Below are 22450 nucleotides of genomic sequence, written 5' to 3'. Positions count from 1 at the left end.
ACAGGCCACGAGCACACGAGCATACAGAGTGTGAGGGTTTTGATACATTCAAAGGCCTCCTTAGGCCTTTAATAAAACACTTGATGGGTTTATGCATCCTGCCGGAATCCACAGACGTCACTGCAAAATTAACTGAGCGGCTTCAGACCCGGTGAGTGCCAGGCCAGGGAAGACAGGCTGCGCCTGCCTCCGAGACAAGAGGGCAACTGTTCCCTAGGCAGCCGTGGTCACAGCTGTGGGCTGGGCCAGAGCCTGCAGAGCCCCCCACAGCCGGCGCCCTGAGTCACAATGCAAAGTGTTAATGAAGAACATCAGAAAGACAGAGGGGGTGAAATCAAGAGCTGGGCCTGCGCAGAGACGTGGCCAGCGTGAGCCTGTGTGGGATATTCGAACAGCCCATCTGGGCAGCTCCACCTTCCCTGACACCCACAAATAGGCCCATGAGATTCCAAGGCAGGTTACGGCTCGAAAGAGAAATCCCGCCTCGTGTGCGCAAACACGGCCCCCAGCCTGGTTGGAAAGGCAGAACGGGAGCAAAGGGGGCGGGCACTCTAGAGCCTTCCATCAGGCAAGCTGGATCTGTCTCAAGGAATGATTTCCAGTCTCTCTGCTGAGGTAGGGTGGGGCTGGGTGAGGGACCAAGCCCCCCCGGGATGCGTGAAGTCACTCTGGAAGTCGCTACAAGGTACACACTCGGCTCGTCTTTAGAACCCGCCAGAATGAATCAACCCCCAACTGGCAATGCCAGACAGTGCCGTGGGGAAGGAGCCTTTCATAACCGACCCAGAAGGGCACTTGAGTGCCATGCCGAACGCAAGGCTGGGCTGGAGGGGGCTGGGTTCTCTGTTGCATGGTCTCTCAGCCATGCAGAAATGAATAGCAGACACAGGAAGGCTAAAGTGAAGTCACAGCCCTCACCCCAGAGAGCAGCTCACAACTGCAGAGCCAGCGGCCTGGGCAGACAAATGAAAGCACAGAACTTGCAGACCAGCCAGTGGGCGGCAGTGCCTCTGTACCACCCAGGGCAGACGTGACAGCCACCATGGGAGAAACAAGTGACAGAGCTCCGAAGAGCTGCCACGTCATCTCAGGATGCCCTCTGCCACATCAGCCCATCACTGGGGTCGGGGGACGAGCCACACAGGCCAGGGCAGAAGAAGACGAACCCATCCCTGTGCTCCCAGCACAGTGTCCGCAACTGCTCACAGATGCAGGAGGCAGAGGGCTTGCACACCCACTCGCCTGCCAGCCTCTTGCATCATCACACAAAAGCCAGCAAGGCTCAGCGCCCAGAAAGCTGCCCTGCTGGATGCCTGGGGCAACACAGCCACCTGAGCAAAGGGTCACCCTTGAGAAGAACCCACTGTCCACAGCACGGGGGCCCCTCACCAAGTGGAAAGGAGCTGAATTAATCATCCATGGTTAGTGCCCCGTTTGTCTGTCTGCCTCTCTGTCACACACACACGCTCTCACACCTCCCTGACTCATCTGGGGCACTCCGAGTGGCTCCCAGCCCGTCGCCACAGCCGAGCCCAGGGAATAACATTGTACTGCTGTCTCACCAATGCTCTGACAGGTTCAGGCCCAGCATCTTTCCTAAAGTCTCCTTGGGCATCCGACAGGGGAAGGTTCAGCCGCCAAGGGCCCCAGGGAGCCTCCTCTCGTCCATGCCTTTTGCAGAAAGGCAAAGAATGAAGCCCAGAGCCGACTCCCAAGCCAGCTTCTGTGGGAGCTCCTGCCTGTGACTCACAGCCCTGAATCCCTCGCCAGTCACTGCCACCGTCAGCTCCCGGCCCAAGCCCCACGTGGCCAGCACATGCCGGCGAGACCACTCAAAGGCCACTCTGTCTGCTCCTGCAGGCACGTGGGGCACCATGCCCACCCCGCGGGCCGGACTCTCGCCTCTCGGCCCCCGCCGCGTTTCATTTCAATCTTGACGGCCAAGGTCAAGGACAAGGTTCTCGAGCACACAGCTGTGGCCAAGGCAGGGGCCACGGCAGCCACTTCTAAGGACTGAACGGGCTGCTCCAACCCCATGTGTCGCTTACCTTGCCAAACTGCTCGAAATACTGCTTCACGTCTTCCACCACCGTGTTCGCAGATAATCCGCCTACAAATATTTTCTTTGTTCTTGTGACCATCTGCAAGAAAGGACAAGAGGACGTGAGTCCACTGCGTTATCTGAAGCCATGCTCCCTGAGATGCTGGACAAGCCACTCTCCACGTGAATCGAGAGAGAAAGGCAAGGCTAGGAATGTTGCCGCTGCATGGGGCGGGCCCTCCAGGATGACAGGGACGGTCACTCTGGACAGCAAGTGGCCTTCAGGCGACAATCCGAACGCTCATTCAGAGAGTGGACTTCAGAACCTCTCTGGCCATAGCACACAGGTTCACTGCGATGTTAAGCCACATGTTGAAGCTATTTTATTTTTTTTTTTATTTCATTGCATTGCATTGCATTGCATTTTGTCTTTTTGCCTTTTCTAGGGCCGCTCCCACGGCATATGGAGGTTCCCAGGCTAGGGGTCTAATCGGAGCTGTGGCCGCCAGCCTACACCACAGCCACAGCAACACCAGATCCAGGCTGTGCCTGCGACCTACACCACAGCTCACGGCAATGCCAGATCCTTAACCCACTGAGCGAGGCCCGGGACCGAACCCGCAACCTCACGGTTCCTAGATGGATTTGTTAACTACACTGAGTCATTGACTACTGAGCCAATATTTTATTTTATTTTCTAAATTATTTTATTGGAGGGTAGTTACTTTACAGTGTTATATTAGTTTCAGATGCACAGCAAAGTGATTCAGTTACACATACACATACATTCATTCTTTTTCAGATTCTTTTCCCCATGTTATGCTATTACAGAGTTCCCTGTGCTTCACAGGTCCTTGTTAGTTGTCTATATTTTTTTACGACTTCTATTTTTTCCATTATAGTTGTTTAACGTGTTCTGTCAGGTTCTATTGAACAGCAAAGGGAGCCGGCCATACATATATATATATATTCTTTTTCTCACATTATCCCCCATCATGTTCCATCACAAGTGACTACATCTAGTTCCCTGTGCTACACAGCAGGATCTCATTGCTTATCCACTCCAAAGGCAATAGTTTGCATCTATTAGGCCCAGACTCCCAGTCCACACATCAAAGCTATTTTAAACCTAAGAGACAGGAACAGAAGAGAACGACGTGCAAAAAGACCTGCTGCCCACGGAGTTCCTGTCGTGGCTCAGTGGTTAACGAATCCGACGAGAAACCATGAGGTTGCAGGTTCGATCCCTGGCCTTGCTCGGTGGGTTAAGGATCTGGCGTTGGCATGACCTGTGGTGTAGGTCAAAGACGCGGCTGTGGCTCTGGCATAAGCCAGTAGCTACAGTTCCTACTAGACCCCTAGCCTGGAAATCTCCACATGCCGCAGGTGCAACCCTAGAAAAGACAAAAAAAAAGAAAAAAAAAAAAATCTGCTGCCCAGAAAGTACCCATTAAACGTGTCAATAAGAAATGCACACATAGTTCAAAACTGTGTGCAGACTGTCCATGCCGAGTTGTTCCAGCTTATGTCTGCCAGCGGGACAGACAGGACCTCACACACAGGGACTGGCCTCTGAGCCCGGCCCCAAGGCTCCTTTCAGCTCCGGACTGCTCACCATTCACTGAGTCGCCCTACGCTCAGTCCCGCCCAGCCAGTCCCCAGGCCTCCACACCTCCCTCCACAAAGGGCCTTCACTTTAGAGGACCTCTCCATGCCTGCACCTCCCACAAGCCAAGGTATGACCATCCTGCAAGATCCAAGGCCTTTCCCCACCATTCAAAAGGCCTATAATAGTCACGCCATCCGGAAGCTGTTTCTCCTTCTGAAGCCTCGAAGGCTGACCCTCCTCCCACCTAGTGCTAAGGGAGCGATACTCCCCGCTTGCTGCTTCCCTCCCCCGGATCCCAAACCGAGGGTTCCTGATTCCTCTCCGTACCCTCCGCAGCACAAAGACAGAGCCAGGCATGCAGAAGCCCACGCTAAAACTTTGACAGATGCAAAGACAAATGCATTTCTGAAATGGCCATGTTTCAGAATCTCACCAGTCCCAAAGCCAAGGAAGAAGGAAACTCAAGGACATAAACTCCTCAGAGCAGGAACAGAGAATCTTACACGTAAGCACCAAAGATAAAAAATAAATAAATGTTATCCTAAAGACTAAGTTAGGCTCTGTGGGTTTAGGGCTGTTTCTTTTTCCCGGTTTTTCTTTAATGTCAAATAAAAAAAATTTTTTTTAACTCAGTGGATACAGGGTCTCACCCTTTGGTTCCATGTAATGAAAGCACATTGTCTTAACTCAATGGGTAGAATCTTGTCACAATATATACATCATCAAATCATCACATTGTACACTTTAAATATCTTACTCTTTTGTCAATTACAGCTCAATAAAGCTGGAACAAAAATGTTTAATGAGCGCAAAGAAAAGCAAGGCTGAAACCCAAGAATAAATAAATGAGGGAGTTCCCTGGTGGCGCATCAGGTTAAGGATCCAGCCTTGTCACTTCAGCGGCATGGGTTTCATCTCTGACCTGGGAACTTCCACATGGCTCAGACTCAGCCAAAAATAAATAAGTAAATAAGTTAATAAATAAACACAATGAATAGGAGGAATCTTGAAACATTTTTTTAAAGGCATCTTAAAACATTACAATAAAATCCACACTCATATCTATTTTAAGCGGATGTAAGATGCAGGCTCCGCCAAAAATAAATAAATAAAATGAAAAAGAGGAATCTTAAAACCCTTTAAAAAAAAATCCACACACAATGTCACATGTCTATTTTAAGTGGATGTAAGATGACTAAGTCTAGGGGCCATGGCTGCCTGGGTCACTTATCACAGTCTCCTGACACGGCTGCAGAGGGAATAAACCAACCAACCCACCTCCAACAGTGGAGACTCTGCAGGGACGCCTGAGGGCCAGAGGTCACAGGCAGTACAACAGGAGCTGGCACCCCAGCTTCCAGGACTAAGTCTGGTGTGACCCTGCACAGGACCTGGGGGAGGCTGGCTTCTGTCTGCTGCACACGAGGTCCTGGACCAGAGCTCCAGGTCCCGCCTAACCCTGAACTCGCACAGGTCGGCGAGCACAGTGGCCCTGACAGGGAGGCTCCCAGATCTCAAGGACCTCACACTTGAGCTCAGCGGCTCCCAGAGGGGGCACGTGCCTCCGCTGCCCACCGACTGAGCCCACCCTGGAACGTCCCTGTAGTGGGAGCCCTGGGCTGTTTCAGAACACATGTCCTAGTGACTCCTGGCTCACTGGCTGGGACGGGGGCCATGCAGTAGTCTGCACGTATGTTTAAAACTGTAATTTTTTTTCCATCTTTTTTTTTTTTTGGCAGACGAATGTGAGGTCAGATGAGATCATGCACGTGAGGCCAGTCTATGATGATCCCACCCGGGTCCACAATGCCCAGCTCCCAAGAACGTCTCGCTAACTGGTGGGCATCTTATCTGGCTCCTCGCTGTCTGTCTCCCTCCTTATCCGTCTCCCTTCTTATCCTTCGGTCTCCCTGGAAGATCAAGGTCACCTTCACAGCGAAGCTCCATCAGGCACTCTCCAGAGTTAAATCTCCCTACCCTCGTGCATCGCCAAGGTGTACGAACCTCACTTTCCTAAGGCATTCATTCAACAGACATAAGTGCGAGGTGCTGGAACTTATATTCTAATACAACGTGGAATGTAATCCACTTTAAAAGGGGAGATATAATCAGCCTACCACGCACGGTTCCTATTGGAACCACGTTAAGTGACACATGCCCAAGTGTCCAGCAGACACTGCATAGATGCTAAATAAATGATCCCTGTTCCTGAATCCAAAGCCAATGCCTAAACCCCGTCTTCGAGCTCGGGATGAATGCGCAGCAGAAAGATGCCAGATACCAAACCCTTTGCTAAATCCACCCTTTCTGTCCCATGCTCTTCCGCTAGAGTTTCAAAAGCCCTTTCATGCATCTCTGCGTGATTTCAGATGGGCAGAGATGCCCAGTAGTTTCATTTTAGGTTTTTCTTTCCTTTTTCCCACGCCAGCCAAGCAATTAAACACCTATAAAGAAACACTAATGTGATCCACAAGCGTGCACTCGTGGAGTTCTCAACTTAAACTCTGGAGACGCATTCCACCAAACGAACCCCAGGGTCTCGCTCAGACACTGTTTAGACGCAGGTGAGTATACACAGCAGGCCCCATTTATATTCCGAACATTCACAGAGATGCAGAGAATCAAACGACCCATGTCTCTTCATTCCAAATAACAGAAGTCAGCCGAATGTTCATTCCCCAGGAACTGGTAAAATGAGACGGTCCCGTCTTACACTTTCCACCGCTGCCCTCCAGCCATAAACCTGCCGAGACAAGAGCCCTAAATGCTGGGAGAGACGCCCGGCTATAAATCTACTCGGTCCCCAAAACAGTCTTTAAAACACTTTTTTTTCCCCCAGGAATGAGAAATTCCAGGCCCCAGACAAGGCACCCAAGTGTCCACGTTATTAAAACATCCTCCCCTGGAAGCAGCTCAGATCCAGGGGCGGGTCCCGCTCGTCACCAAACACGAAAAGGACGCTGCTTGAATCAAAACCTTTCAAATGTGAAAAGGCCAGCGCGAAGGTACACAACCCTTGGTTAGCTGCTCACGGACGCCTGGGCTTCAGGAGAGGGCAGCACAGCTGGGGGACAAATGGGGCTCTGCAGGTGACCTCTCCCGCTGGGGATGCGCTAGGGATACGGGCGTGATGGACTCTGGCAATTCTGACGGCATCACTGCTAAATGGGCTGGGTGCTACTCCACGATCTGCACTTTGGAGAGGGATGCGAGATTCCCACACCCTTTCCTCCACCTCCCTCCCATCTCCGTGGCTACCGAGGATGACAGAAGGGGGCAGGCTGAGGATGTTGGGGGCCAGGGTCTCAGTGAATTAAATGGAGCTCCTCAAATTCCCGTCACCACTGTCAAGGCTTCATTGCTGTATGTGTGTGCGTGTGTGTGCAGGAGGGCGCCTGTGTATTTGGAGGTAACTCTCTAGTCCCGATCCTCGAGTCTTGGCCCCAAGACCCATGCAGCACCCCCAAACCTTGAACCTTCATGCAACCTTGCAAATAGGCAGTAGGACCAGTTACTCACTGGCCCCCGACGCTACAGTCCTTTGTGTTATAAAAACTCCTCTCCACCCACAGTGGAGAGAGCCACCTGTGTTTTCCTCCTGTGCCAGGCCCTTTGGGTAACTGTTGCCTAACCCGCAGGCTTCACGTGGATATACAGCTGCTGCACACCAAAGGCTCAAGGCCCCTGGAGCACACCTCGACAGAGAGAGCCACCCATCTGCTCCAGAGAGGGCACAGCCCAAAACCCACCAGGAGGTGGGTCCGAAACATCCTTGGCTTGGAGGTGGAGGGGTTGCAGAAAACACACTGGTATGCAATGCTTTCCACTCTGAGAGACACCTGATATCCACCCGGAGCAAGAGTCCTGTGCCCTTGGGAGCAACCCCTCCCCCAAACAGATACCTCCTTTTATGGTCTAGGGAGGCATTTGGGAAGTTGGGGGGGGGGCGTGTGTCTGTGTGGCACACGTAGGGGGATGGGGAGGGTTCAGACTCTCACAAATCACTGTTCAAAGTTTTGCATCTAGACCTGTAATTTAACTAAACACCAACTGCTCTCCACACACCTCTTGGCTCAACAAAGAAAACCCCAGCATCCATTCCAGTTCGGAAAATTGCTGTTTACACAGAAGAACTGGCCAAAGCCAGCTGCTAACTAGAGCTGCAAAGAATACTCCACCTTCCTGCCTCCAACCAGAGAGCTGGCTTTTTTTTTTTTAAGTTTCAAACATTCGCTTTGAAAAAAATGGTCCCTCAGAGTGGAGCCACTGGTTGTACTTTTATGAAATCGAATAAAGCAGATTTGTGTGTGTGTGTGTGTTGAAAGCATAGGGTGTGGGGGGGTGTTAGATTCCTTTAAGATGAGATCGAAGGGGGAAATTTAGCTCCAACGGCACTGGCCCAAAGAGGTAAGTTGTCGCACGAGGAAACAACAGCAACAAATATTTCTTATCCTGAGAAATGCACAGACAGGCAGGAAACGGCTCTGGAGAGTCTTAAATGGGCACGAGAGAGGCCAGAGAAATTAAGTCGGCTCTTGCCATCACCATGTTCCTGAAAAGAGTTCAAATCCCCTTGGTGGAAAAACACAAGCCATCTTCACGGCCCGAGAACGTTGCATCTTCACAGATGCTCTACCGTCCGCCGGGACCTCGAGGTCGAAAGAGCCCAGGAAAGAAGTTAGAACGCTAGTGCTGGGCCAGCTCTAGCAAACTGACTGCCTGTCACCCCCATTAGGCAGATGAAAACATCAGGTCCGGGCAAGGTGACCCGTCCTGGGCAAAGGAGGGCAGAGTGACAAGGAAGAACCCATAGGCTGGCAGATACCAGCCCACGACTTCATACCAGGTTCTGAATTCAGTGAGCCCTTTGTTCCGAATGTGGGGTGACACTGCCTGGTAGCATCAACTCTGCCTTTGAGAATTAGGCCCAATCTTGTTTGTTTGTTTGTTTGTTTGGCCATTTGTGCAGGTTCGATCCCTGTCCCAGGAACTTTCGCATGTCTCAGGGGTGGTCTAAAAAAGAAGACAAGGGACACACGCACACACAGACACACACACCCACACACACAAAGACACACACAGAGAAAGGTTGTGGAAGACAAAGGCAGGGATCAGGGTGATCCAGGGATGGTTTCTCCCTCCCAGCTTCCAGAAGAAGGCTATGCCGACCCCTTGTTTTCAGACTTCTAGACTCCTGAACTGTGAAAGAAAGGAGCTGTGGCTTTTTTTTTTTTTTTTTTTTTTTTTTTTGTCTTTTTGCCGTTTCTTGGGCCACTCCCGCGGCATATGGAGGTTCCCAGGCTAGGGGTCCAAGCGGAGCTGTAGCCATGGGCCTACGCCAGAGCCACAGCAACGCAGGATCCGAGCCGCGTCTGCAACCTACACCACAGCTCACGGCAACATTGAATCCTTAACCCACTGAGCAAGGCCAGGGATCGAACCCGCAACCTCATGGTTCCTAGTTGGATTCGTTAACCACCGCGCCACGACGGGAACTCTGCTGTGGCTTATACTACCCGGGTGCGGCAGCCCAGGGAACTAACATCGAGACCCCAGGATGCCACAGCCTCAGTCTCACCTTTCCTTGGTGACAGTGGAACGTAGCCCATATGAGGGCCGCACCATCCTAGGGGAGGAGAAAGCTACACCCCAGGCATGACCATCTGAATCTGCCCCCCAGGAAGGCAGGTCACACTCAGCACTTGCACATCCACCCCAGCAGGGGTCACGGGGTCAAGGTCCCACAGGGTTAAGACCAGGAGGTGAGGGGGTCAGAAGAGCAGAGCTACCTGCTGAGCAGAAGCAACCCACACGCTGCCGAAGGATTTTTTTTTTTTTTTTTTTTTGGTCTTTTTACCATTTCTTGGGCCGCTCCCATGGCATATGGAGGTTCCCAGGCTAGGGTCCAATCGGAGCTATAGCCACCGGCCTATGCCAGAGCCGCAGCAACGCAGGATCCGAGCGGCGCCTGCGACCTATACCACAGCTCACAGCAACGCCACAGCTCACAGCAACGCCGGATCCTTAACCCACTGAGCAAGGGCAGGGACCGAACCCGCAACCTCATGGTTCCTAGTCGGATTCGTTAACCACTGCGCCACGACGGGAACTCCCTTTCTCTTTTTTTTTTTTGGCCGAAGGATTTAAGCGCCTCTGATAAAACACGTAGGGCCTGGGCTGACACGTGGGCAGATTCCTTTCTCGTAAAACCCGGGGGACAGAGTTTCCATTGTGGCTCAGAGATAATGAACCCGACTTGTATCCATGAGGATGCAGGTTCGATCCCTGGCCTTGCTCAGTGAATGTAGGATCCAGCGTTGCTGTGAGCTGTGGTGTAGGTCACAGATGCGGCTCAGATCTGGTGCTGCTGTGGCCGTGGCTGTGGCATAGGCCAGCAGCTGTAGTTCCAATTGAACTCTAGCCTGGGAACTTCCATATGTAGCATGTGCAGCCCTAAAAAAGCATTTAAACACACACACACACACACACACACAGGGGACTGAGAAGGGTCCTTCTCTCCATGGAAAGCCTGGTGCCTGCATCTCCTTCGCCTGGCCCTGGCCTGTGCCTCCTCACAGCTGCCCTCCGTAGGCCTCACACTGGTTCACAGACAGGGCCAGCCTCTCCTCCACAGCCAAGGAGACAGGCTCAGAGATGTCCAAAGTCACACAGCACTAGGGAGTGACACGTGGAGTGTCGCAACCTGGAGCATTCTATTCTCTGAAGTCTCCTGCACCTCTAGGTGCCACATCCTAGCAGAAAGACACCATGGGGGACAGGGAGCACCCTGAGAAATAAATCTGCCTGTGCCTTTTTGATTCTAAAGCAAAGATGCACAAACAACAGGCCAGACGCTGCTGGTGGGAAGGGAGGAGGTGCCGTGTGGAGACCAGTCTGGCAGTTCCTCAAACGATGAAGCCCAGAGCTCCAAGAGGACCCAGCAATTCCACTCCTAGGATGTACCCAAGAGAAATGAAAGCATAGGTCCACCCAAAAGCCTTCCATGCCAAATGTTCACAGCAGCAGCCACGTTCCTAACAGTCAAAAAGTGGAAGAACCCAAATGCCTGTTGATGGAGGGATGGATAAATTAAGTAAAGTCCATCTACCCACAGAGTGGAATACTATTTAGCGATGAAAAGGAACAGAGCACTGACAACATGCACAGCATGGATGAACTTTGAAAATGTTCCCCTAAGTGAAAGAAGCCAGTCATAAAAGATCATTATATCTCCATTCATGTGAAAGTGCACTGAGGAAAGGCGTAAAGACAGGGCATAGATTACAGGCTGCTCAGGGCTGAAGGAGAGGCAGGGAGCTGATGGCTAGAGAATGTGGGGCTCCTCTGTGAGGTAATGAACATGCTCTAAAACTGACTGTTGGTGATGGCTGCGTATCTGTGAATATATCAAAGCCCACTGAAATATTTACTTCAATGGGTAAATTACCCAACATGTGAATAACATCTCACTAAAGCTGTTTTGGGGTTTGGGGGGGGGGCGGTTTAATGAGAGGCCAAAAAGATTCCTAAGTCAAAAGTCTCAATGCAAGGAGTTACCTGGTGACTCAGCAGGTTAAGGATCCAGCATCATCACTACTGTGGCTCAGGCTCCATCCCTGGCCTGGAAGCTTCCACATGCCCCAGGTGCAGCCAAAAACCAAAACGCGTCTGAAAGCCAAAAGGACTTCAAATAAACCCAGCGCCCAGCAAAGCCTGCTGCCCACTCTTCCACCCATGGTGTGCCTCCATTCAGCCACAGCTGACCACCGGACAAAGCTGAAACAATATCTGACGTTGCTGACTGCAGAAATTAATTTAACTTCAGAGGAAGCTAATTATAAATATAACCCCAAATGGTTCTCAGAGCGCCCTCTCCCCATCTATAGCTATTAGCCCGAGAGCACCAGGGTGTAGGCTACAATTTGGCATTCCCTCTAAAGAGCTTTAAAAATTGGGAGGGAAAAAAAACAGCCTTCATCTATATGGGGCTAGAATATAATTTACACACAATTATCCTCCATCGCCAGGTTACACCATTACCGCTGATTAAAACAACAGTAACTCACCTAAAGGAGAGTGTGATGAACTCGTAATGAAATGATCAGGCTGCTTCGGCAGGGAGCTCAGACTCCCCAGGCCTCTTAGCCCTCCCAGGCTAATTTAAAAAATACTACTTCTGCTTACCCTTGGGGGAAAAGCTGCAGGCCAGCAAGGGTGACCTGTCCACAGATTGGTATCAGAGAGTAATATCCTAGCCAGGGGCACTCAGACTGGGGGCTGGGAGGAAGCAGAAAAAGGGGCAGAGAGGGAGGGCTACCTTCGAAAGCACAGGAAATTAAGGATTGTGGCCCGTACGTCATCTGATGCTGAGCGGGGTGGCTGCCTGGCCATCCTACCATCATCCCAGGCACCCGAGCTGCTCTGCCTCCACCGGTAGTGTCTCCATCACTCCATCCTTCTCAGAGCCCCCGACCCCCAAAACTCGCCCTAGAGCAACATACTCACTATGCAGAAGGCCCCAAAGACTCCCTTCTCCAGGGCTCAAATGCTTACCAACCCCCAGATGCCATAAACACCCATAACTGGAGTTCCCATCGTGGCACAGCGGAAATGAACCCGACTAGGAACCATGAGGTGGCGGGTTCGATACCTGGCCTCGCTCAGTGGGTGAAGGATCCAGAGCTGTGGTGTAGGTCGCAGAAGCGGCTCAGATTCCACGTTGCTGTGGCTCTGGTGTAGGCTGGCGGCTACAGCTCCGATTCGACCCCTAGCCTGGGAACCTCCATATGCCGCGGGAGCGGCCCAAGAAATAGCAAAAAGCCAAAAAAAAAAAAAATAACCCAACCCAGTGTCTATGAAGATGCAGGTTCAAACCCTGGCCTCGCTCAGTGGGTGAAGGACCCGGCACTGTCACAAGGTGCAGTGGAGGTCGCAGATGTGGCTCAGATCCAGCATGGCTGTGGCTTTGGCAGAGGTCAGCAGCTACAGCTCAGATTCAACCCCTAGCCTACGAACTTCCATATGCTGCAGGTGTGGCCATAAAAAGAAGACAGAAAAAAAAAAGGGAAGGGGGGCATAAGACCCTGACCTGAGCAACACAAACTGGGACAGCAAATGTGAAGTCTTACCTCCAAGCATGCGACCCCCAGGAGGCCCCTGGACCTCTAACTAAGCCCCTGAGCCCAACCCGAGCCCTGAGCCTAAGCCTCTGTCACCAGCCTTCTTCAGAGCTTCTCCCCAGGCTCTGACCGCCCCCACCCCCAGTGCCGACCTCCAGGCCGAGGGGTGCCTGAGACCCTGCACGGCTGAGGTGGGGGTTCAGTGAAGTCAGTCTGTGTGCGGGTCCCGGGATTTACAAACACATGGCTATGGCAACGAGTTCGTCCCTTCCTATTTCCCAAAACGTTCTTTTCCTAAAACATCTCAGGTCATCTGGGTAGCAACTACCATATGGACACTTTCTACTCCGAAGTTGAGCACTTCGCAGATCAAAACTACAATAAGGTATCATCCAAGTCTACAAATGATAGATGCTGCAGAGGGTGTGGAGAAAAAGGGAGTCCTCCTATATTGCTGGTGGGAATGTCAGGTGGTGCCGCCCTGCTGGAGAATTGTATGGAGGTTCCTTAAAAACCGAAAACTGAGTTACCATATGATCTGGCAATCCCATTTCCAGGCATGTATCTGGACAAACCCATAATTCAAAAAGATACATGCAGCCCAATGCTCACAGCAACACTATCTGCAATAGCCAAGACATGGAAGCAACCTAAATGTCCATCGACAGATGAAAGGATAAAGAAGATGTGGTACATATACACAATGGAATATTACTTGGACATAAAAAAGAATGAAATAATGCCATTTGCAGCAAGCCGGATGGACCTAGAGATTATCATACTAAGGGAAGTGATAAGCCAGAGAAAGACAAATACCGTAATATATCATTTATATGTGGAATCTAAAATATGACCCCAGGTTCCCATGTGGCTCAGTGGGCTAAGGATCTTGTATTGCCACTGGAGGGGCTTGGGTCCCTGCTGTGACACAGATTCAATTCCTAGCCTGAGACCTTTCACATGCCGCAGGCACAGCTAAAAACAAACAAACAAACAAACAAAAAACAAATAAAACTTTTACAAAATAAAATACAACACAAATGAACTTGTTTACATGACAGCAACAGACCCACAGACACAGAAAACAAACTCATGGTTACCAAAGGGGAAGGGAAGGGCGGGTAAATTAGGAGTTTGGGATAGGCAGACACACACTACTATATATAAAACAGACAAACAAACAATGCCCTACTATATAGCACAGGGAACTATATTCAAAATCTTATAATAAACCATACTAGAATCACTGTACAACTATAAATGTAATAAAGTCATTGAGTAGTATGACAAAAAATTTTTTAAAAACCATACTAGAAAAGAGTATGAAAAAGAATACGTACGTATATGAGTAACTGAATCACTTTGCTATACACCAGAAACTAATACAGCATTGTAAAGTGACTATACTTCAATAATAACCAAATTATTATTATTATTATTTGCCTTTTAGGACCGCATTGGCAGCCTACGGAAGTTCCCAGGCTAGGGGTTGAATTGGAGCTGCAGCTGCCGGCCTATGCCCGAGCCACAGCAACACGGGATCTGAGCCACATCTGCAACCTACACCACAGCTCACGGCAATGCCGGATCCTTAACCCACTGAGTGAAGCCAGGGATCGAACCTGAATCCTCGTGGATGCTAGTCGGATTCGTTTCCACTGAGCCACGATGGGAACTCCAATAATTAAATTTTTTAAATCAAGATAAGCATTTAAAAATTTCTTGGAACCATGGAGTTCCTGTCGTGGCGCAGCAGAAGCAAATCTGACTAGGAACCATGAGGTTTCGGGTTCAATCCCTGACCTCGCTCAGTGGGTGAAGGATCCAGCATTGCCATGAGCTGTGGTGTAGGTCGCAGACCTGGCTCAGATCCCAAGGTGCTGTGATTGTGGCCTAAGCCAGCAGCTGTAGCTCCGATTAAACCTCTAGCCTGGGAACCTCCATATGCCGCGGGTGCGGCCCTAAAAAAGCAAAAAAAAAAAAAAAAATTTCTTGGAACCAAAGAGCCTCTGTGGCCTCCAGGTGACATGTAGGAAAGCTCAAAGCCTGAACTGAGAAATCACATCAGAAAAGATGTCCTTGAAAAAGACACATGCAATGTATGTTCACTGCAGCACTATTCACAATAGCCAAGACATGGAAACAAGCTAAATGTCCATCGACAGATGATTGGATTAAGACGATGTGGTATATATACACAATGGAATACTACTCAGCCATAAAAAAGAACAAAATAATGCTATTTGCAGCAACATGGATGGAACTAGAGACTCTCACACTAAGTGAAGTAAGTCAGAAAGAGAAAAACAAATACCATATGATATCACTTATATCTGAAATCTAATATACAGCACATTTGAATCTTCCACAGAAAAGAAACTCATGGACATGGAGAATAGATTTGTGGTTGCCGAGGGAGTGGGATGGACTGGGAATTTGGGGTTAACAGATGCAAACTATTGTCTTGGGAATGGGTAAGCAATGAGATCCTGCTGTATAGCACTGGGAACTATATCCAATCACTTGTGATGGAACATGATGTATCGAGGATAATGTGAGAAAAAAAATGGATATATGTATGTGTGACTGGGTCTCTTTGCTGTACAGAAGCCAACTGAGAGAACATTGAAAAGCAGCTATAATGGAAAAAATAAAAATCACTAAAAAATGATCACCATAATAAATTTAGAAACCAACTTTCAAAAAAAAAAAAAAAAAAAAAAAGAAAGAAACGATGATCAGCAGACAGAGACCTGGTCCAGGAAAACCAGGCCCAGAGGGGGCCACTGTCCTCTGGGGGAAGACTGCCCACGAAAGGCCTTCAGGGACGATGACACAGGGAGAGAAAGGATAAAAGCTTGGCTGATGGGCAGGCTCTGAAGTCAAGGTGTCCCATCCCCCAAGCCCTTCAGTTGATTTCACGAGAAGAACAAATGGCAGCCTTAACCCTTAGCCTTGATTACCTTCATTAGCATATTTCAGATGCACATGGCAATCAGTTCTTGATGAGCAAGTTTTACCTAATCCACGGAGCCAGGCTGCAGGTTCCCTGACACTCCAGGAAGACAGCGGGGCTCGACCCTGCCTGCAACTTAGAATAGCCTGGGGAGCCCCTAAAACAGATCCTGGGCCTCATCCTTGGGGATTCGGATTTTATGGGTCTGTGGTGAGACCTGGGCGGCAGGGATTTTGTTTTTTGTTTTGTTTTGGCCATGGCAAGCCACAGCTTGATGTGGGACTCAGTCCCCAGACCAGGGACTGAACCCAGGCCTGTGGGGTGAACGCATGGAGTCCTAACCAGCAGGCCACCAGGGAACTCCTGGGGGTATCAGTATTTTTTCAACATTCTCCAAATGACTCTAATGCACAGCCAGGGCTCTACAAGAAGCTGCTTGTGTCATCCTTTTTTTTTTTTTTTGGTCTTTTTAGGGTCACACCTGTGGCATATGGAGGTTCCCAGGCTAAGGGTCAAATTGGAGCCGCACCTGCTGGCCTATGCCACAGCCACAACACCAGATCCGAGCTGCATCTTCGACCTACACCCCAGCTCACAGCAACACCAGATCCTTAATCCACTGAGCAAGACCAGGGATCGAACCTGCATCCTCATGGACACTAGTCAGATTTGTTTCCACTGAGCCACGACGGGAACCCCCCTGTTTGCGCCATCTTACAGGAGAGAAATGAATCTATTGACCATAAGGTTGCAGGTTTGATTCTTGGCCTCACTCAGTGGGTTGAGGATCTGGCATTGCCATGAGCTGTGGTGTAGGTCGAAGACGCGACTCGGATCCCTCGTTGCTGTGACTGTGGTGTAGGCCGGCAGCTGTAGCTCCTATTCAACCCCTAGCCTGGGAACTTCCATATGCCGAGCGTGCAGCCCTAAAAAGCAAAATAAATAAATAAATAAAGGAAGGAAGGGAGGAAGCCGGAAGGAGCAGCAGGGAGCACTGGGCTTGAGTAATTACAGGTGAACCATGTGCTAAGTGGGAGGGGCATCATACATCAATGGAGCTCCCACAATCATCACCAGAGATGTGAGAGCATGTGGCACATAGTAGGTGCTCAAAAAATCTTTGCAGAACCCCCAGAGAGTGTGAATGAAGGCCAAGAGGGTGGGAGATGAATAGAAATTGCAGAGGACTGTCTCTGGTAACCAGCCATTCTCATTCATTCTCTCATCAAACGTGGTTTGGAGGACCTACTATGTGCCCAGCACAATACTCAATGGATGTTAAGTGCACCAAGATCTGGTCTCTGCTCTGCAGGTGCTTATAGTCAAGTAACAGGCTCGTTACTAAAGCATGGGGAGGCTTTAGGGGCGCAGGGCTGAGCCTAACCTGCGGCTTGAAGTTGGCAGGTGGGCGTCAGGAAAGGAAGGGGAGAAGGGCCTCCCTTGCAGAAGCTGTAGCGTCTTCAGTGTTGGCTGAAAAGCTGCAAGACCAGACTGTAGATCAAGGTGTCAACAGGATGCAAAGAGCAGGTGGGGGTGGCCGGTGGCAGGGGGAACACCCAGCCAGGCAGGGAAGCAACAGAAAACCTCCATGGGGTTTAAATAGGGGAGCAACTCTTCAATCAGCCGTTAAAGAGAAAACAGGGCCACTGGGGCGGGGTGGGGGGGAAGCGGGCCTGGGTCACCTTGACCCTCAGATGTTGGCCAGGAGGCAAGAGTGGTGAGAACCAAGAGGAAGGTCCCCAGACCTAATCCACTCCCCCATGAGCAGGTCCCTCCCCACTCTGCCACTCACTCTCCTGTTCCAGAAACGTCCTGGGGGAGGACGGGAAGGTGGGGGAGGCACAAGGAGAGATAAGCACATTGCACCCTTGGTGTGGTCCGTCTTTGGAAACACACACAGCCATCCGTTTGGCCATAAATTTCACCTGTCAAGGGGGAAAAGAAGTCAAATTCCCCTCCCAGGATGGGTTGGTCTGGTCCCTGCCACCCGCCACAAGGAACTGCCTTTGAGGGAAGAGGGGACCCAAAGAAGGGTCTGCAGTGAAAGAGAGAAGCCAGGAGGAGCACCGGCAAGACCCTCTACTTTTTATTCAGTGTCTCCCCCCTACCATCAAGAGCTGGAGAGTGATTTTTCTAAACCAAGGAGGGCCTTGGAGGCTGAAAGGGGCACCAGATTTGGAGATTCTGGACCTTCTGGAGATGGGAGGGCCAGGTTCCAATCCCAGCACCCTGTGCAGATCACGGGATAGAATGGAAAGAAGACCCCAGGAATCTCAATTCTGAGCCACATACATACACTAGGTGACCCCGGCAAGGGACTAGGCCTCCCTGACCTTGAGTTTCTCCCTCTGCGAAATGGGATTAAAAGAGCTAACACCTCTTCCCGCCTCCCCACCACCTCCGTGCCCCACCAGTCAGTCGCTCTTGGTTTGGCTGTGAGTGAGAATCAAGCCTTCCCTGCCAGTCCCACTGACAAATCAACAGCCAGAAAAGCACTTGGAAAAGGGATGACCACGCCCTTGTAAATTTCAAGGCTAATTATTATCAATTCTACTTTCTTTGCATTTCTCGGACGCCGCCCCAAATCAGCCCGCCCCCAGCAGTGGTCCGAGGCAACCTCGGTGGTCCAAAGGCTGAAGATGCTCCAGCAAAAAGGATGCCATCTCTGCAAAGCAGGGTCTTTCACCGCCTTAACCTAGGCAGCCCCTTACCCTACAAAGAGTCCCAGACTGAACCACAGGAGGCAGGTCATTCCCTGTAAAAAGATAAAGCTGTCCATGCCTCGGAGGTCATATTTCTCTGGAACACCAATATCCTAATATGTCTGTACTCGCCTCATGCCAGGAACACGTTTCTATAAATCCTCACATAAAAGAAACCTTTATTTTCCAGAGGGATAAACAGGGGAGAAAAAGGAAACAACGGTCGCAGCGAAAACATCACCCATCAAACAGAACCCAGTCCACCAGGAACTTGACTGAGTGCCTGGTGTTACAGATGTTTTATAGCCGTGATGTCTGTTCTATTTAAAACACGTGCACTGGGCCAACCCAGCTACGGCGGAAGAGAGAAAGGAAAGGTATGTTCCCCGATGCACCCAACCCAGCTAACTGGTCTGGGCTGACTGTTTATGGAAGCAAAGAGGTGACCGGGGACCCGTAGCTGTCGGCCGGATGGTGGACGGCTCATTTCGGCGCCCACTCTGGAGGGCTGTCAAATCAGCCACGCGGCCCAACAAATGGCACCTGGTCTCTCTGAAGGGCACTTCTGCCTGGAAGACCCGGGTCTTCTATGGGGAAATTACCCCGTACCTGGCAAGCCCTGAATAAAATCCAGTTCCTTCCCTCAAGGAAGAAAAATCCGCCCAGTTAAACCTCATCTGTCCAACGACAACTCATTCATTCCTTCTGCAAACATTGGTCCGGGGCTGGCTGCACACCACGTCCTGCACAAGGGACTCCCAGACACATCAGCCGAGCTCAATATGCTCCCTCTTCTCCCAAGAAGGGGAGCCTCGCGAGGGAGGACCACGGTCAGCTCAGCCTCCGGAAACGGAAGCGTCACACGGGGAGGAACTTTATTCTGGTCACCACCGCCTTCCTGGCACCCAGAGGAACGCCTGGCACACAGTAGGCATGCGCGTGATACAGCATGAATGGAAGCATGAACGGGTAGTCCCTGCTCTTGGACGACCCACCCTGGGAATGACACAAGGTCCCTGGGCACCCTCCTCTGGACCCTCAGTAACTCCGAAGCCTCCTGGTTGCTAAGCTGGGCACAAGCTTCAGGAAATAAAAAGGCTTGGCTCCTAAGCAGAACGGCGGCCACCGTCCTGTGCAGAAGCCACACACAGAATGATGCTCAGCAAGGTCCTGCTGGGCTGAGTCAGACAGATCTTCCCTCCCACCCAGCTGGGGAGCGGGTAGGGTCATCTTCATATATAAAAAGGTCACCCGCAGACTCTTGATAAGAAACCACTTAAAGGGGCACGTGAAACAGGGAGGGTCCTGAACTCCCTGGCTGTCGCAGATTCAGTGACAACAATTACTATCTGTATCACTCATCCTTGATTCATCAATTCAGTCAACATCAAACATTAATGACTATCTAGTCGTCCCCCCCAAAGATTCAGTTCTCTGCCCTGAAAGATCTCACAGGGACCCAACAAAAACACACAATGGCAGGAATGTGCAAAATAGAGGGGAGCTCCCTGGTGGCCTCGTGCTTAGGGCTCAGTGCTTTCACCCCTGGGGCCAGGGTCAATCCTTGGTCTGGAAACCGAGATGCCACATCGAGCTACTCCACAGGGTGCCCCCCAACCCCCCCAAAAAAACACCCCCAAAACAGACAGAGGGAAATAGGATGAATCGTGTTAGAAAAGTCAGAGACGGGTTCAAAAAGGAGACACCTGATAAGGGTTTTAAAGGATGAGCAGGAGTTTCTCAGAAGGACAAGCAAGAACGGCAGGCAGAGTCATAACAGCATGAAATATCCTTGCTTGTCTCAGGCACAAAAAGCGTGCAGAGAGCTGGACAAGAGATACGGATGGAGACATGGGCTAGATCACAAGGAGTCTTGTAGAGCATAACCAAGGAGACTGGACTTGCTCCTGAAAACAAGAGGTCAACGATTTGAAGCAAGGGATTAACATGATCAGCTTGGTGTTTGAGATAAGTCACTCTGTCGAGGACAGATCCAAGGGCTTGAAAACAGACACTGTAAGAAGAGTCAGAAGCTTATCGTAATAGTCCAACAGAAAGGGGTCCTGAACTTAAAGCAAGGCTATTTTGCATAACAAAGCGGGAAGAGATTTAAGAGCGCGCAGGAGACCAAATTATCAGGACTGAGGAAATGGCCAGAAGCAGGGATGAGGGAGAGGAAGGAGTTTTGAATTTACTGGGTGGCTGGGTCAATGGGGGTCTCACCCACTGAGATAAAGCAGCCAGAAGAAGCAGGTTTGCAGAGGAACGAGAAACGCGTTCCATTTGGGGTGATTAAATCTGCAGTGGCCCACAGGACAACGTGTGGGTCTGTTCTGGAGTTCAGGAGGAAGATGGAGATGGATGACCCAGATTGAATTTACCAGTGTCTAAGGGGCCACTAAAATCATGGGAGAGGATGAGATGAGACGGCAGAGTCCAAAGAGGGACAAGGGCAGACCGTTTCAGAAGGAATCCCAACATCTTTTGGAAACCCAAAACGATGACCAACCAACCAGGAGAGAAACAAGAGAAAACAGTTTGGCCAACTAGGGCATATTGGTCCCTTGGTCTAGTCCCCTTCCTTTGCATCTGAGTAAGCCTGGGTGTGATGGCTGCAACCAATAGAATAGAGAAGGAGGAATGGCATGTGACTTCCAAAGCTGGGTCTTAAAAGGTGCTGCAGCGTCCAGCTCTTTCCCTGGCACACTTGGAGCCCTGAGCCACCGAGTAAGAAGTCCAACTACTCTGATGCTGCCGTGCACACCGATGGACCGCATGTTCAAGCATCCTTCTTCAAGTCATCCCTGCCCAGGGACCAGCTGTATGTGTGAATAAGGCTTCCAATGCTTCTAGCCCTTTGCCCTCAAGTGGCCATCCAGATGGCAAGTCTTCTGGCCTGAGATTGTAAACATCCTGAAGCAGAAACCAGCTACCCCTGTTGTGTTCAGTCTGAATTCCTGCCCAGTGATTTCCTGGGGCATAATGCAATGGTTGCTTTAAGCTGCTCAAGGTGGGAGCCATTTGTCAGAGGGCGATGATAACTGTAGCCCTAACGGTAAAGCGTTTTGAGCAGAAGAGGACAGTCCACGGTGTCCCACCACATAAAGGAAGGTAGGGGGGATCAGGTCGCCGTCTCACGGGCTCTGGACCTCACCACACATTGTCCAGGGCCCTCAGTACTTGCAGAGTCAGGAGTCTACCTGTGGCTCATCAGCAATTTCCAAGCTGCCTCCGAGATGCACTGAAGGTGGTGCCCAGAGCTGGAGTGACTTGCTGTCTATGGGTAGCTGTGAGTATTCACTGGGAGGGGCCTGGGTGGTGGGGGGGGACCCTTCGGCTGATGGCAACTGGCACTGAGGGCTTGTCCATGAACGTGATAACTGCTCCAAAGCCCAGCACCACACGCTTGCTGTGGTTAACTCTGCGTTTAGAAAAGCAGAGGTCGGAGTTCCCATCGTGGCGCAGTGGTTAACGAATCTGACTAGGAACCATGAGGTTGCGGGTTCGGTCCCTGCACTTGCTCAGTGGGTTAACGATCCGGCGTTGCCGTGAGCTGTGGTGTAGGTGGCAGACGTGGCTCTGATCCCGAGTTGCTGTGGCTCTGGAGTAGGCTTGGTAGTTACAGCTCCGATTAGACCCCTAGCCTGGGAACCTCCATATGCCGCAGGAGCGGCCCTAGAAAAGGCATAAAGACAAAAAAAAAAAAAAAAAAAAAAAAAAGCAGAGGTCTGAAAAGTCGGGTTTTTCTGGAAGGAAAGGGTTACCATTGTAAATATGAGGAGTTCTAAACTTGGAAACAGGCTGATAAGCAATCTGTTTTAAAAGCCCCAATAAATGTAATAAAATTCATTGAGTAATTCAAAAAACTTTTTAAAAAAACAAAGGCCCTTTGTGGCCCTTGGATACGCCTCTCTTCTGGTGTGGAGTCTGGATTTTCAATCCTCAGGAAGCGAAGCTACGTGAAGCGAAGCTCACCTGGCACAATGTTCTCCAAGGGCACCTGCAGCTGAGGACAACTCACTT

At 50.6% G+C, this 22450-nt stretch overlaps 1 protein-coding gene and 1 long non-coding RNA gene across 26 annotated transcripts in view; both read right to left on the bottom strand.

Annotated features, from left to right (window-relative positions):
• MSI2 (musashi RNA binding protein 2) overlaps nt 1-22450 on the bottom strand; it is a 438300-nt gene that overhangs the window by 281335 nt on the left and 134515 nt on the right. For 22 of the 25 annotated variants that reach the window (XR_002336815.2, XR_002336816.2, XR_014820276.1 and 19 more), the window contains one exon: nt 2049-2141. Coding sequence is in view for 22 of the 25 variants with exons in the window: in XM_021066169.2 (XP_020921828.1) it covers nt 2049-2141 (93 nt within the window). In the remaining 3 variants the exon portion in view is untranslated. Of the gene's footprint in view, nt 1-2048; nt 2182-22450 lie in introns of all 25 variants that reach the window. The other 3 variants (XM_084982851.1, XM_084982852.1, XM_084982854.1) reach the window with 1 other exon arrangement.
• On the bottom strand, nt 15957-22144 carry LOC146398178 (uncharacterized). The gene is made up of 2 exons (XR_014821276.1): nt 16556-22144; nt 15957-16305 (listed from the first exon to the last, which is right to left on the bottom strand). It is a non-coding gene; the product is annotated as an uncharacterized LOC146398178 (long non-coding RNA).

The sequence above is a fragment of the Sus scrofa genome, chromosome 12 (genome assembly GCF_054392235.1).
Source record: "Sus scrofa isolate SSC_HxYL_T2T_F1_AM1 chromosome 12, Sscrofa_HxYL_maternal_Yorkshire_Landrace_v2.0, whole genome shotgun sequence".
NCBI lineage: Eukaryota > Metazoa > Chordata > Mammalia > Artiodactyla > Suidae > Sus > Sus scrofa.
Note: the sequence above shows the minus strand (reverse complement) of the source record. Positions and strands in the feature narration are given on the sequence as shown.